The 17,346-nt window shown below is 51.1% G+C and overlaps 1 protein-coding gene across 1 annotated transcript in view; it reads right to left on the bottom strand.

Annotated features, from left to right (window-relative positions):
* LOC142245717 (integrin alpha-M-like) overlaps positions 1-17,346 on the bottom strand; it is a 132,166-nt gene that overhangs the window by 8,961 nt on the left and 105,859 nt on the right. Inside the window, exons 10-21 of the mRNA XM_075318663.1 lie at positions 9,662-9,735; positions 9,231-9,363; positions 8,985-9,124; positions 7,815-7,952; positions 7,438-7,662; positions 7,155-7,285; positions 6,060-6,211; positions 5,629-5,792; positions 1,033-1,137; positions 765-838; positions 532-673; positions 353-448 (exon numbers count right to left, since the gene is read on the bottom strand). Coding sequence (XP_075174778.1) covers positions 353-448; positions 532-673; positions 765-838; positions 1,033-1,137; positions 5,629-5,792; positions 6,060-6,211; positions 7,155-7,285; positions 7,438-7,662; positions 7,815-7,952; positions 8,985-9,124; positions 9,231-9,363; positions 9,662-9,735 — 1,574 coding nt within the window. The remainder of the gene's footprint in view (positions 1-352; positions 449-531; positions 674-764; positions 839-1,032; positions 1,138-5,628; positions 5,793-6,059; positions 6,212-7,154; positions 7,286-7,437; positions 7,663-7,814; positions 7,953-8,984; positions 9,125-9,230; positions 9,364-9,661; positions 9,736-17,346) is intronic.

Raw genomic sequence — 17,346 nt, 5'->3', positions numbered from 1 at the left:
CATGTATGGAAGTATCTAGGACTGTAACGAGACTTCACCCATGGTGAACATTCATTTTACTGCCCTAGAACTGAATATGAATTACCTAATAGTACACCCCTTGGGCATGTGCCCCAGTTCCCCTCTCAGCTGGACTTATCTCCAGACCTCATGGTCTTATACAGGTCAGACATCTTGTGGGATTCTGTTCAATGACCTCCTATCTGACCAACAGGCCATGCATGAGTCTACAAGTAAGCCTCGAAGTCTATGGGCAGAGGCAGATAAACAGAAAATATTCATCTGCACGCACAATGTTGTGTGACATGATGTGGGTCTCACACCGTCTCACCCGCCTCTGGTGGACTCTCACCGTAGTGTTGGGTCTCAGCAGAGGACTGTTGATTCCACAGCTCACAGTTCTCTGGTTCTCAAGAGTGGAGCATGTGATTGTTACCCGCTTGTTACTCTAAAGAACAGAAAAGACAAGAAAACACTAACTAAACATGTCCAGGGCAGAAACAGAGACATCAACCAAAAAAAGAGACCCACCTGTATAAGAGATGCTCTGCGATAAGACAGGCTTGGTGGAAAGGGAATCAGGACACGAGCATTGTACGAATCATCCCCTTTATTTGTCACTGCCACCGTTAGGTTAACATCAAGAAATAAACCAACCACCAGCTGCTGGAGACTGCGAGAGACGAGACAGACGAGAGACAGTCATCATATGTGTGATATCTCAATGAGAGCTGACCATGGACAAGACGAGGGGCAGCTCTTACCCACTGAAGGTGAGATTCACACTCAGGTCATCCCTGCACACGCTGTCAACACCACAATTCTTCTCAAATGAGATCTACAGAATAGAGAATTTCTAGCAATGAATGGAACGGAGAAGAATCCCCCATAATCTGAAGATTCAGATTGTCCAACGTTCTCCCCATGTGCCCTAAAGAACAGAGATTATTCCAGACTGTGCAACCACGAGCCGGACCACGATCCTCCATCATACACTACAAGACAATAACGACCTCTCCCGGGGCTTCTTACCTCTCCGGAGTGGCTGACTTGTGAGTCCTCACTAAGAACAGGATTCCCAATCAATGAGAAATTGACACTGACACGGAGAGGAGTCAGAGAGTCCTCCACACAGTCCTGAGGATCAAAGAGCGAGAAAAAAGGAAAACACATTCACACATGTGAGCAGAATATTGGAATTGTATGAGTACTGGATTCTGTGATGGGCAGTGATCCAGGGGACTCGTCTGATAGCTGCTGGTGGAATCAGGAAGGATTGTCTCCTCTACTGTTGACAATCAGCATCGGCCTCATGAGGATTTTCGCCTCCTCTGAATCACCTGCAGAGGTGCCGGTTCTCGCATGCGGTGTCATCACTGCCCTGCAGAGGCGCCGCGACTCGCGATTGATGATGTCACTGCCCTGCAGAGGTGCCGGGTCTCGCGAGCAGTGTCATCACTGCCCTGCAGAGTTGCTGGGACTCACGAGCGGTATCTTCACTGACCTGCAGAGATGCCGGGTCTCACGAGCGGTATCTTCACTGACCTGCAGAGATGCCGGGTCTCGCGAGCGGTGTCATCACTGCCCTGCAGAGATGCCGGGTCTCGCGAGCGGTGTCATCACTGCCCTGCAGAGGCGCTGGGACTCGCGAGGGATGTCACTGCCCTGCAGAGGTGTCGGGTCTCGTGAGCAGTGTCATCACTGCCCTGCAGAGGTGCCAGGTCTCACGAGAGGTGACATTAGTCTTCAGATGTTCTTGCTCACTCTGCCTTTGGACTATGTCGGATTCCCTGGACTACATTGGACCTGCATGGATTTTTTTCTTATAAAATGGTGAACCACGGAAAGAGTCGGAGAGTGTTAGTAATGGGGGTGTCTGATAGACGCCTCTCTATTACTAAGACCAGGACTTGATACCAGCTGACATTATACAGCTGATATCAGCCTCCAAAAATATTACCCCGATTACCACTGCAACAGAGTAATCGAGAAGAGTTGGGCAAAGCGCCAGAATTGGGGCATCTAATGGATACATCACTTCTGGGGCGACTGTGGGCTGCGACTTTTAGGCTGGGAGGCCTCAATAACCATGGACCTTCCCAGTCTGATTATACCAGCCCCCAGTTGTCTGCTTTACCTTGTCTGGTTATCAAAAATGTAGGTTTTTTTATTTAATTAATTTGTTTACTCATAATAAGCTCCATAGGGTGCAATTTTATTATTCATATTATTCATCAGGGGGTTTATTTGTCTATCTATTTATATTATCTATCTCCATCTATTATCTATCTCCATAGAAAAAAAGCATGCAAAAATACTCAAGGAAAAACTGTACAAAAATGTAGCAAATCTGCATTAATTTTGTTAGCTGTGTTTTTTAGGGTTTTTGACAGTCACCCATTGAAGTAAGGAGGTGAAAAAAATGCTGAAATAATTGACATGCTTCAGATTGTTTTCAGCAGATAATCTGCAAGTCACAAATAAGCAACGTGTGTGAACAACACTTCAGAAGGATTCTCATTGACTTTGCTGGCATCCGGATTCCCTTCAGGTTTTGTGAAAATCTGAACTCAAAGACACATCAAAAAATGCGGCAAAAACGCACTATGGGCACACAGCCTTATTGTAAATCTAAACAGAGACTGGCGGTCTATGCTATATATTCATATCCGGACAATAGCACAGAAAAGAGGAGGTGAAGGAAAACGACAAGCTCATTAATAAGCAGAAAATCTCCATATTAATGTCTAGTGAATGGTACAGAGAAATGGAGGTGATGAGTAGAGGACATGCTCCATATTAATGTCTAGTGAATGGTACAGAGAAATGGAGGTGATGAGTAGAGAACAAGCTCCATATTAATGTCTGAGGAATGCTACAGAGAAGTGGAGGTGATGAGTAGAGAACAAGCTCCATAATAATGTCCAGCCAATTGTACAGAGAAGTGGAGGTGACGAGAAGAGAACAAGCTCCATATTAATGTCTGAGGAATGCTACAGAGAAGTCGAGGTGATGACTAGAGAACAAGTTCCAGATGAATGTCAAGACAATGGTACAGAGAAGTGGAGGTGATGAGTAGAGAACAAGCTCCATATTAATGTCTAGTCAATGGTACAGAGAAATGGAGGTGATGAGTAAAGAACAAGCTCCATATTAATGTCTGAGGAATGCTACAGAGAAGTGGAGGTGATGAGTAGAGAACAAGCTCCATAATAATGTCCAGCCAATTGTACAGAGAAGTGGAGGTGACGAGAAGAGAACAAGCTCCATATTAATGTCTGAGGAGTGCTACAGAGACGTCGAGGTGATGACTAGAGAACAAGTTCCAGATGAATGTCAAGACAATGGTACAGAGAAGTGGAGGTGATGAGTAGAGAACAAGCTCCATATTAATGTCTAGTCAATGGTACAGAGAAATGGAGGTGATGAGTAGAGAACAAGCTCCGTATTAATGTTCGGGGGAATGGTACAGAGAAGTGGAGACAACAAGAAAAGAACAAGCTCCATATTAATGTCCAGGGAACGGTACAGAGAAGTGAGGGTGATGAGCAGAGAACAAGCTCCGTATTAACGTCTGGGCAATGGTACAGAGAAGTGGAGGTGATGAGTAGAGAACAAGCTCCGTATTAACGTCTGGGCAATGGTACAGAGAAGTGGAGGTGATGAGTAGAGAACAAGCTCCATAATAATGTCCAGCCAATTGTACAGAGAAGTGGAGGTGACGAGAAGAGAACAAGCTCCGTATTAATGTCTGAGGAATGCTACAGAGAAGTCGAGGTGATGACTAGAGAACAAGTTCCAGATGAATGTCCAGACAATGGTACAGAGAAGTCGAGGTGATGAGTAGAGAACAAGTTCCAGATGAATGTCAAGACAATGGTACAGAGAAGTGGAGGTGATGAGTAGAGAACAAGCTCCATATTAATGTCCGGGGGAATGGTACAGAGAAGTGGAGACAACAAGAAAAGAACAAGCTCCATATTAATGTCCAGGGAACGGTACAGAGAAGTGAGGGTGATGAGCAGAGAACAAGCTCCGTATTAATGTCTGGGCAATGGTACAGAGAAGTGGAGGTGATGAGTAGAGAACAAGCTCCGTATTAACGTCTGGGCAATGGTACAGAGAAGTGGAGACAACAAGAAAAGGACAAGCTCCATATTAATGTCCGGGGAACGGTACAGAGAAGTTAGGGTGATGAGCAGAGAACAAGCTCCGTATTAACGTCTGGGCAATGGCACAGAGAGGTGGAGGTGATGAGTAGAGGACAAGCTCCAAAATAATGTCTGGACAATTGTACAGAGAAGTAGAGGTGATGAGTAGAGAACAAGCTCCATATTAATGTCTGAGGAATGCTACAGAGAAGTGGAGGTGATGACTAGAGAACAAGCTCCATATTAATGTCTAGTCAATGGTACAGAGAAATGGAGGTGATGAGTAGAGAACAAGCTCCGTATTAATGTCCGGGGGAATGGTACAGAGAAGTGGAGACAACAAGAAAAGGACAAGCTCCATATTAATGTCTGGGGAACAGTACAGAGAAGTGAGGGTGATGAGCAGAGAACAAGCTCCGTATTAACGTCTGGGCAATGGTACAGAGAGGTGGAGGTGATGAGTAGAGAACAAGCTCCAAAATAATGTCTGGACAATAGTGCAGAGAAGTGGAGGTGATGAGTAGAGGACAAGCGCCATATTAATATCCATATAGTGGTACAGAGAGGTGGAGGTGATGAGTAGAGGACAAGCGCCATATTAATATCCAGATAGTGGTACAGAGAAGTGGAGTTGATGAGTAGAGGACAAGCGCCATATTAATATCCAGATAGTGGTACAGAGAAGTGGAGGTGATGAGTAGAGGACAAGCGCCATATTAATATCCAGATAGTGGTACAGAGAAGTGGAGGTGATGAGTAGAGGACAAGCGCCATATTAATATCCAGATAGTGGTACAGAGAAGTGGAGGTGATCAGTAGAGGACAAGTTTCATGTTAGTGTCTGGACAATAGTGCAGATAAGTGAAGGTGATAAGTTGTGCTCCTCCTATGTGCACGGATGCAGTATGTCAGATTTTGCCCTTGTTCCTTTATAGGACAGATATTAGCTATCATCTGAACGCCGTCATTTGACAGACTCTGGAAGTGATGCATTGTGGTACTGAACCTAAAAAAATATATTTTTTTGTCTATTCCTTAATTTTGTACCATTTTGGCCTCCCAGCGGGGTGACAGTGCGGCAGTAATGGATCCTTCATTCCTGTCAAGGGACAATTGAAAACTCCTAATTTTTCTCTAAAATTGAGACCCTACAATCTGGTCAGCTTCTGTTGGACTGTAGGACTCTGAGGACCGGCTACGTGCTGGAATAGTCCGCACCGGTGGAGAGAATCGGCTCTGATGGTCAGTGTAACAGGCTGATGTGAAACTGAGGACTCCAAGGATTGGCTACGTGGTGGAATAGTCCGCACCGGTGGAGAGAATTGTCCTCTGACGGTCAGTGTGATGGGCTGATGTGAGACTGAGGACTCCAAGGATTGGCTACGTGGTGGAATAGTCCACACCAGTGGAGAGAATTGTCCTCTGATGGTCAGTGTGATGGGCTGACGTGAGACTGGAGGGAGTGATGGATACTTACGGGAAGATTGATTTCGTATTTGTCACAGCTTTGAAATCCTCCAAGCTGCCGAGATGCCGATATCACACGAGGTTTAGGGTTTGAGGTTGCAGAGAAGACAGCACGACTTTGGGTGCGTCGCGCATCCAGCAGGAGGGTATACTCCACTGATGCCATGGTGCCAGCTGAAATAAAGAAGAATCAGTAAGAATGGCAGACAGGTGTCTCACCACTGAATATAGCAGTATAATCCGATAAAGGACAACCTATAGGCTGAAGATACCAAGGATACCCATATATCACCTGCCATAATGGAGGAACAGGCCAATCAGATGGCTTTGTGTAACCTGCTGAACATTGGAACGACCATTCTACCTACAGCGCTGGTCTGTACGTGGCTGCACATTGGCCATAGTCCTATGGTTGGCCCTTCCCCATACCACCCACCATACCTGTCGCTCCGAGGCTCTTTAGCCTCTGGTTGAAGCAGACATGGATTTCTGTCTTCTGTTGTTTTCTAGTATCTGTGCATTCATAGGAAGAGAGTGAAAACTCGGAGGGCCTGAAGGTCATGGACACCGCAACTTGGATGACGGGCCGAGATCTGAACGAAAGAAACATTAATGATGTGACAAGGACAACTGAACAGGAGACGGGGAAGAGGATATTACCCCAACAAGTCATGAAACCCCCCATAAATAGATGTGCTGGAGTGGCCTCTTCAGACCAGTGGTTAAATATCCCATTATCACATTTCTGGTGTTGAGATGAGACTACAAAGGGTCTCATAAGGTCTGACTGCCGTGTTCAGATTATAATGTCATGTGTGCACTTTGAGAATATAATTAACGGACTACAAGTCAGTTACGACTTTCTCTCATGACCGACGCCAGTGAATTCTGCCCCTTTATTTTCCACAAAACCTTTATAGTTCTAGAGGAGTAAAGGGTGTAGACAAAATATAGTCCAATCAAGTAGCGCAGGTCGGGCTCAGGACGTATAGGAATTTGCATAGTCTCTGCTGGATTGGTCAGTCCATACGTTGAGAATTCTCCTTTGTGTTCATCATCTTGGGTGTAGACAGGATGTAGGAGTCATCTTTAAAGTTACATATACTAATATATTGTATTAAGGAAAATCACTGAAATATATATATATATTACACACACACACACACACACACACACACACACAGACACACACACACGCAGTATATATATAATGTGTTACTAAGAAACAAAAGCATTCATAAATATGTGTTAGGTTACATCAACTAAACTATATATTTGGGTCTGTGAAATGGATGAATTAAGTATTTTTGGTTACTTAATTCTTATCCTCAACACTGGTGAAGCAGGGGAACAAATAGTGTGGTGGCCCAGGAGGCTCACACAAAGGTCTGTATGGTAAAGATGGCCGTTAATGTAGCGACACATCCTCCACTTTCCTGATTACCCAGTTACGGTGTGAAATGATCTTTAGAATCTGTGCGAGACATGACAGAACAGACCGGTGTTTAATATGAGGGGCGGAGGCCTCATTCTTACCTCAGTATGATGGTGACTCCTTCACCCCCCACCGTCACATCCGGCAGACCATCATTTGTCATGTCTAAGTTACCCGCCAACGACCTTCCAAAGAACTGCATTCCACTTCTCAGCTGACTCCCTACAATGCGCTGGAGAACAAGAGGAAACGTAAATCATCAGTGCATCAAACCAGCAATAGCTGAAAATGGCGCCAACGAATCATGGAGCATGGAGAGGGAGACACTTAGGGAGTAAGCTGCATATCTGCTGCCTGCTGATGTATAATAACCTATATATTTACCTGTATATGAGATGTTCTGAAGCCTCCAACCTTCCCTGGGAAGATATATAAAGCTCCTTGACCATCGTTTTCAATAGGGGCCCCAACGGCAAGATCTGGAAGCCCGTCTGCAGTTAGGTCTGGAAGAACAGTGATGGCTGCACCAAAATGACCCATAGATTGGCTGCTCTCACCCTGAAGAGTCTCACGGCAGGTGAGGGTGTTTGATGTTCTCCGAAGGAACATCTGCTGGGACGAACAATGACGTAAAGCATTGAGTGACCTCAATATACATATATGGAGAGGAACCACTGACGATCCCAGAGGCACAAGTGACATTCTGCGGGAGGAAGGTCCCATTCAAAGGCTCATGGCTATGAGATAACTAGAAGTCTCACCTGGGTAGAGATGGGGCACACATAGACTCGTCCTCCTGGAGCTACTGCAGAATAATACGTTGGGGCTCCGACCACCAAGACAAAATCTGTTGAAGATGTTTTAACCACGCTCAAGGCTGATCCAAAGTACGATCCAATCTGTAAGAAAAAACAAAATAGGAACCAAAAGCTACAGGCTCTTATTATGATATCTTCAGTTAACTAGCAGGCTAGGGAAACCCCTCCAGAGACAGGTCATGAGTGATTGTACAAAGCTGGAGGGTGCAACGTAGGGAGGAGGAGACCTCCAGAAAAAGTCATAGGTCATTGTACAGTACAGGAGGGCCAACATAAGGAAGAGGACCTCCAAAACAAGTCATGGGTAATTGTACACTCCGCGAGGGCCAACATATGGAAGAGGAGGCCTCCAGAACAAGTCATGGGTAATTGTATAGAACTGGAGGGTGCAGTGTAGGGAGGAGAAGGCCTCCAGAAAAAGTCATAGATCATTGTACAGTCCAGGAGGGCCGACATAGGGAGGAGGACCTCCAGAACAAGTCATGGGTAATTGTACACTCCGCTAGGGCCAACATAGTGAAGAGGAGGCCTCCAGAACAAGTCATGGATGATCATACAGAACTGGAGGGTGCAGCGTAGGGAGGAGGAGACCTCCAGAAAAAGTCATAGGTGATTGTACAGTACAGGAGGGCCAACAAAAGGAAGAGGACCTCCAAAACAAGTCATGGGTAATTGTACACTCCGCGAGGGCCAACATATGGAAGAGGAGGCCTCTAGAACAAGTCATGGTAATTGTATAGAACTGGAGGGTGCATTGTAGGGAGGAGGAGGCCTCCAGAAAAAGTCCATAACACTTGAGGACACAGCCTATGGAGCAGTAATCTTCTAGGTACAAGTCATAGATGTCCATAACACTGGAGGACACAGCGTATGGAGCAGGAATCCTCTAGGTACAAGTCATAGATGTCCATAACACTGGAGGACACAGCGTATGGAGCAGGAATGCTCTAGGTACAAGTCATAGATGTCCATAACACTGGAGGACACAGCGTATGGAGCAGGAATCCTCTAGGTACAAGTCATAGATGTCCATAACACTGGAGGACACTGTGTATGGAGCAGGTCATTGTTGGCTTTTTGAGATCACCGTCATTTCCTCATGTGGGTCATCACCTGGTCACCGAGGGCATTGGCTGCTGGCTTCCAGCGTGCGTTCTGTGTGTCCCATCTGAAGACCAAGACTTTCCCAGTGTGTTGGTATCGGGGGGCGCCCATTACGATAATGTCAGATTGTAATTGCAGCACAGAATAACCTTAAAGAAATCCAAAATGTCAGTAAATGCAGATATGAGAATCGAAGCCTAATGTCTGGAGGACGAAGCATGGACAGTGCACCAGGACAACAACTGAGATCCTCACCCATGTACGAGTCCTTCATGTCTGACGTATTCTCTGTCACATTTATAAAGGTCGCATTTTCCTGACCAATCCGGTAACTATACGCCCCACCGGTCCAACCATAAGCACCGACTGCCCCGAGGAGGGCGCCCTCCTAAGGACAGGAAAAAAACTGATATAACATGAATGTACGAGAGAGGGAGGATCACCTATATATTATATATATAGGGGAGGAGGAGATGTATACATGAGTTATATAGGAGAGGAGAATCTGTCTATATGATATAGAGGAGAAGGATCTGTATACATAATATAGAAGAGTAGCACGTATATAGCTGAGGTATATAGGGGAGGAAGCTTTGTATATATGATATAAGAGAGGAAAACTTGTATACATGAGAGTTATAGGTGAGAACCTGTATATGAGGATGATCCAGATATATCTCTCTTACCGGGGTGATGACTGCACTGAATCCTTCCTGTGAATACTCCATCTCAAATGACTGTCCGGTGAGTGACTGTGTACCTGCAGGAACAAGAGAGGTGACGGCTCATATGCAACCGAGGTCACAGATGATGAGAGGCAGTCGGAGGAATGTTTGCCATCAGATCCTGAGTCCTCCTACGAGTTCTTCTGAGAATCCTCCTGAGAGTCCTCACCTGAGAATTCTTCTATGAGTGTGAGTCCTAGTGTGAGTTCTCCTGAAAGTCTTCCTGTGAGTCCTCACTTGCGTGTTCTCTTGTGTGTCATCATGAGTGTCCTCACCAGAGTGTCCTCACCTGAGTGTCCTCACCTGAGTGTCCTCACCTGAGTGTCCTCTTGAGAGTCTTCTGAGAGTCCTCCTGAGAGTATTCCTGAGAGTCCTCCTGAGAGTCCTCTGAGAGTCATCCTGAGAGTATTCCTGAGAGTCCTCCTGAGAGTCCTCCTGAGAGTCCTCCTGAGAGTCCTCCTGAGAGTATTCCTGAGAGTATTCCTGAGAGTCCTCCTGAGAGTTCTCACTTGAGGGTTCCCCTGTGAGTCCTCCTCAGAGTACTCTTGTGAGTGACACGCCAGATGTTTGTCACATCCATTTACCATTTCTTTCTACACTGGCAGGAGTTGTTCTCAGAGGGGCGGGGGCAGTGAGGGACATTTAGCAGATACAGGGTCTGCAGGGTGTAGACCTAAATTTAGGACTGAAGAAAAAATTCCAGTTTCTAAAATTCCAAAAGTTTCTTCAAAAACAGGCCGTATTGCAGCATTTGGAAGGCGTTGCTTTCATCTTGATTTTTATATCCATTTTTCTAATAAACTTTTGGAATGTTAGAAACTGGAATTTTTCCTCATTTCTGGATATCCACGTTTGATTCAATGGACTTTCCTTGCTTCAGTTGAGCCTGTGGGTGAGCCGGATCTTCCCTTTTCCCAATAGGACTGTCTGCGGAGTCCAGGACCTGTGGAATGGCAGGCACATTACTGCTTAAGGAACGTGCCTCTGACTGTGGAGCCCACCTGACCAATCCTAAAGGAAGCAAGGGTCGTGCCCATATCCCCTCTTTCCACCATTCCCTAGGTGAGCCACTAATTGGGATGCCCAGCTGACCAACGGGATGACAAGGGAAAGGGGGGTCCAGCCACACCTACAAGGGTTAAATTCAGTGCCCGGGGTCAGTGATTTCCTCTTTCCCTCTGGCTGCCCCCCTAGAAGCTTTTGTTCCTGAGGACCCCATGGAGGCTATTGTCATGGCTGACTCCCTGATGGAGGCCCTGCGGCAGAGAGCGGCACAGGAAGGTGAGCACTGGCTACAAGCCCTTATTTCTGGCCTCAGCGCTCCCCTCCCTGCGCCCTCTCCGGCTTCTCAGGGAATACTATCCATCCCTGGGACTCCGTCCACCGCAGCCCCTCCAGGCCACCCCATAGATCAGTATGCCCAGGCCTCAGTCTCACTCACCCCCACCGCAGCCCCTCCAGGCCACCCCATAGATCTGTATGCCCAGGCCTCAGCCTCACTGGCCCCCATTGCAGCCCCTCCGGACCTCCCCATAGATCAGTATGCCCAGGCCTCAGTCTCACTGGCCCCCATTGCAGCCCCTCCGGACCTCCCCATAGATCAGTATGCCCAGGCCTCAGTCTCACTGGCCCCCATTGCAGCCCCTCCAGGCCACCCCATAGATCAGTATGCCCAGGCCTCAGCCTCACTGGCCCCCACCGCAGCCCCTCCGGACCTCCCCATAGATCAGTATGCCCAGGCCTCAGCCTCACTGGCCCCCACCGCAGCCCCTCCGGACCTCCCCATAGATCAGTATGCCCAGGCCTCAGCCTCACTGGCCCCCATTGCAGCCCCTCCAGACCTCCCCATAGATCAGCCCGAGTGCTCGCTAGCCTCCCCCGCAGCCCCACACTCCAGCACTAGCTCCCCCGGGATCCCAGCCACATATCCTACGTCCTTCCAGCCGGTCACTAGCCCCCTGCACACGCAGCTCTCAGCCCAAACCAAGCCCAGGGAGCTGCCGGTCCAGGGAGACAGACGCTCCCAGCGCTGCTCTCGCCCCCCACAGCGCCTCCGGGTCACCGGTGAACCCCTGCATCACCGGCGCCGGACAGCACAAGCTGTGCCCCACGTGCAAGCGCCCCGCCCCCTCCAGAGATCCAGAGCCAGGAGACAAGTCCCCGCCTCCTCTTCCAGGCCGAGCGTCCTAGCTCCGCCCACCATGCAGCGTCATTCCCGGGCACCGCCCACTCCCCTGTTACAATGCCAGCAGGCGAGCACCTCCCCTCCTACAGGCTCCGCCCCTCCAGCAGGCTCCAGTGTGATGCCTACACAGGAAGCGGAGATCACCAGTGTAATGTCCACAGCTGCGGGTTCCTCTGCTCGGTCTCTCCTGACCGATCAGCACTCCCTGCAGCAGGGCTATAACGTTACACACAGTGCACCAATCACCACTGACACACACACCACATCCCCACTAACAGCCCCCCCCTCACACAGCCCTTACCAGACATACAATGCCCCCTATACTCCTGCCCCCCAGCAATGCTCAGCACACCAGCAATCACCACTGACACACACACCACAGCCCCACTAACAGCCCCCCCTCACACAGCCCTTACCAGACATACAATGCCCCCTATACTCCTGCCCCCCAGCAATGCTCAGCACACCAGCAACCACCACTGACACACACACCACAGCCCCACTAACAGCCCCCCTCACACAGCCCTCACCAGACATACAATGCCCCCTATACTCCTGCCCCCCAGCAATGCTCAGCACACCAGCAAGCACCACTGACACACACACCACAGCCCCACTAACAGCCCCCCCCTCACACAGCCCTCACCAGACATACAATGCCCCCTATACTCCTGCCCCCCAGCAATGCTCAGCACACCAGCAATCACCACTGACACACACACCACAGCCCCACTAACAGCCCCCCTCACACAGCCCTTACCAGACATACAATGCCCCCTATACTCCTGCCCCCCAGCAATGCTCAGCACACCAGTAATCACCACTGACACACACACCACAGCCCCACTAACAGCCCCCCCTCACACAGCCCTCACCAGACATACAATGCCCCCTATACTCCCACTCCTGCCCCCCAGCAATGCTCAGCACACCAGTAACCACCACTGACACACACACCACAGCCCCACTAACAGCCCCCCTCACACAGCCCTTACCAGACATACAATGCCCCCTATACTCCCACTCCTGCCCCCCAGCAATGCTCAGCACACCAGCAATCACCACTGACACACACACCACAGCCCCACTAACAGCCCCCCTCACACATCCCTCACCAGACATACAATGCCCCCTATACTCCCACTCCTGCCCCCCTGCAATGCTCAGCACACCAGCAATCACCACTGACACACACACCACAGCCCCACTAACAGCCCCCCTCACACATCCCTCACCAGACATACAATGCCCCCTATACTCCCACTCCTGCCCCCCAGCAATGCTCAGCACACCAGTAACCACCACTGACACACACACCACAGCCCCACTAACAGCCCCCCCTCACACAGCCCCTACCAGACATACAATGCCCCCTATACTCCCACTCCTGCCCCCCAGCAATGCTCAGCACACCAGCAATCACCACTGACACACACACCACAGCCCCACTAACAGCCCCCCCTCACACAGCCCTCACCAGACATACAATGCCCCCTATACTCCCACTCCTGCCCCCCAGCAATGCTCAGCACACCAGCAATCACCACTGACACACACACCACAGCCCCACTAACAACCCCCCCTCACACAGCCCTCACCAGACATACAATGCCCCCTATACTCCCACTCCTGCCCCCCAGCAATGCTCAGCACACCAGCAATCACCACTGACACACACACCACAGCCCCACTAACAGCCCCCCTCACACAGCCCTTACCAGACATACAATGCCCCCTATACTCCCACTCCTGCCCCCCAGCAATGCTCAGCACACCAGCAATCACCACTGACACACACACCACAGCCCCACTAACAACCCCCCTCACACAGCCCTTACCAGACATACAATGCCCCCTATACTCCCACTCCTGCCCCCCAGCAATGCTCAGCACACCAGCAATCACCACTGACACACACACCACAGCCCCACTAACAACCCCCCTCACACAGCCCTTACCAGACATACAATGCCCCCTATACTCCCACTCCTGCCCCCCAGCAATGCTCAGCACACCAGTAATCACCACTGACACACACACCACAGCCCCACTAACAGCCCCCCCTCACACAGCCCTCACCAGACACACAAGGCCCCCCATACTCCCACTCCTGCCCCCCAGCAATGCTCAGCACACCAGCAACCACCACTGACACACACACCACAGCCCCACTAACAGCCCCCCTCACACAGCCCTCACCAGACATACAATGCCCCCTATACTCCTGCCCCCCAGCAATGCTCAGCACACCAGCAATCACCACTGACACACACACCACAGCCCCACTAACAGCCCCCCTCACACAGCCCTCACCAGACATACAATGCCCCCTATACTCCTGCCCCCCAGCAATGCTCAGCACACCAGCAATCACCACTGACACACACACCACAGCCCCACTAACAGCCCCCCTCACACAGCCCTTACCAGACATACAATGCCCCCTATACTCCCCCTCCTGCCCCCCAGCAATGCTCAGCACACCAGTAACCACCACTGACACACACACCACAGCCCCACTAACAGCCCCCCTCACACAGCCCTCACCAGACATACAATGCCCCCTATACTCCCACTCCTGACCCCCAGCAATGCTCAGCACACCAGCAATCACCACTGACACACACACCACATCCCCACTAACAGCCCCCCTCACACAGCCCTTACCAGACATACAATGCCCCCTATACTCCCACTCCTACCCCCCAGCAATGCTCAGCACACCAGCAATCACCACTGACACACACCACAGCCCCACTAACAGCCCCCCTCACACAGCCCTCACCAGACATACAATGCCCCCTATACTCCTGCCCCCCAGCAATGCTCAGCACACCAGCAATCACCACTGACACACACACCACAGCCCCACTAACAACCCCCCTCACACAGCCCTTACCAGACATACAATGCCCCCTATACTCCCACTCCTACCCCCCAGCAATGCTCAGCACACCAGTAACCACCACTGACACACACACCACATCCCGACTAACAGCCCCCCCTCACACAGCCCTTACCAGACATACAATGCCCCCTATACTCCCACTCCTGCCCCCCAGCAATGCTCAGCACACCAGCAATCACCACTGACACACACACCACAGCCCCACTAACAGCCCCCCCTCACACAGCCCTTACCAGACATACAATGCCCCCCATACTCCTGCCCCCCAGCAATGCTCAGCACACCAGCAATCACCACAGACACACACACCACAGCCCCACTAACAGCCCCCCTCACACAGCCCTCACCAGACATACAATGCCCCCTATACTCCCACTCCTGACCCCCAGCAATGCTCAGCACACCAGCAATCACCACTGACACACACACCACAGCCCCACTAACAGCCCCCCCTCACACAGCCCTCACCAGACATACAATGCCCCCTATACTCCTGCCCCCCCAGCAATGCTCAGCACACCAGTAACCACCACTGACACACACACCACAGCCCCACTAACAGCCCCCCCTCACACAGCCCTTACCAGACATACAATGCCCCCTATACTCCCACTCCTGCCCCCCAGCAATGCTCAGCACACCAGCAATCACCACTGACACACACACCACAGCCCCACTAACAGCCCCCCCTCACACAGCCCTTACCAGACATACAATGCCCCCTATACTCCCGCTCCTGCCCCCAGCAATGCTCAGCACACCAGCAATCACCACTGACACACACACCACAGCCCCACTAACAGCCCCCCCTCACACAGCCCTTACCAGACATACAATGCCCCCTATACTCCCACTCCTGCCCCCCAGCAATGCTCAGCACACCAGCAATCACCACTGACACACACACCACAGCCCCACTAACAGCCCCCCCTCACACAGCCCTTACCAGACATACAATGCCCCCTATACTCCCACTCCTGCCCCCCTGCAATGCTCAGCACACCAGTAATCACCACTGACACACACACCACAGCCCCACTAACAGCCCCCCCTCACACAGCCCTCACCAGACATACAATGCCCCCTATACTCCCACTCCTGCCCCCCAGCAATGCTCAGCACACCAGCAATCACCACTGACACACACACCACATCCCCACTAACAGCCCCCCCTCACACAGCCCTTACCAGACATACAATGCCCCCTATACTCCCACTCCTGCCCCCCAGCAATGCTCAGCACACCAGCAATCACCACTGACACACACACCACAGCCCCACTAACAGCCCCCCCTCACACAGCCCTCACCAGACATACAATGCCCCCCATACTCCCGCTCCTGCCCCCCAGCAATGCTCAGCACACCAGCAATCACCACTGACACACACACCACAGCCCCACTAACAGCCCCCCCTCACACAGCCCTTACCAGACATACAATGCCCCCTATACTCCCACTCCTGCCCCCCAGCAATGCTCAGCCCACCAGCAATCACCACTGACACACACACCACAGCCCCACTAACAGCCCCCCTCACACAGCCCTCACCAGACATACAATGCCCCCTATACTCCTGCCCCCCAGCAATGCTCAGCACACCAGCAATCACCACTGACACACACACCACAGCCCCACTAACAGCCCCCCTCACACAGCCCTCACCAGACATACAATGCCCCCTATACTCCCCCTCCTGCCCCCCAGCAATGCTCAGCACACCAGCAATCACCACTGACACACACACCACAGCCCCACTAACAGCCCCCCCTCACACAGCCCTTACCAGACATACAATGCCCCCTATACTCCCACTCCTGCCCCCCAGCAATGCTCAGCACACCAGCAATCACCACTGACACACACACCACAGCCCCACTAACAGCCCCCCCTCACACAGCCCTTACCAGACATACAATGCCCCCTATACTCCCCCTCCTGCCCCCCAGCAATGCTCAGCACACCAGCAATCACCACTGACACACACACCACAGCCCCACTAACAGCCCCCCCTCACACAGCCCTCACCAGACATACAATGCCCCCTATACTCCCATTCCTGCCCCCCAGCAATGCTCAGCACACCAGTAACCACCACTGACACACACACAGCATCACCACTAACAGCCCCCCCTCACACAGCCCTCACCAGACATACAATGCCCCCTATACTCCCACTCCTGCCCCCCAGCAATGCTCAGCACACCAGTAACCACCACTGACACACACACCACAGCCCCACTAACAGCCCCCCCCTCACACAGCCCTTACCAGACATACAATGCCCCCTATACTCCCCCTCCTGCCCCCCAGCAATGCTCAGCACACCAGCAATCACCACTGACACACACACCACAGCCCCACTAACAGCCCCCCCTCACACAGCCCTTACCAGACATACAATGCCCCCTATACTCCCACTCCTGCCCCCCAGCAATGCTCAGCACACCAGCAATCACCACTGACACACACACCACAGCCCCACTAACAGCCCCCCCTCACACAGCCCTTACCAGACATACAATGCCCCCTATACTCCCACTCCTGCCCCCCA

This window comes from Anomaloglossus baeobatrachus, chromosome 7, assembly GCF_048569485.1.
Source record: "Anomaloglossus baeobatrachus isolate aAnoBae1 chromosome 7, aAnoBae1.hap1, whole genome shotgun sequence".
In the NCBI taxonomy this organism is placed as follows: Eukaryota; Metazoa; Chordata; class Amphibia; order Anura; family Aromobatidae; genus Anomaloglossus; species Anomaloglossus baeobatrachus.
Note: the sequence above shows the minus strand (reverse complement) of the source record. Positions and strands in the feature narration are given on the sequence as shown.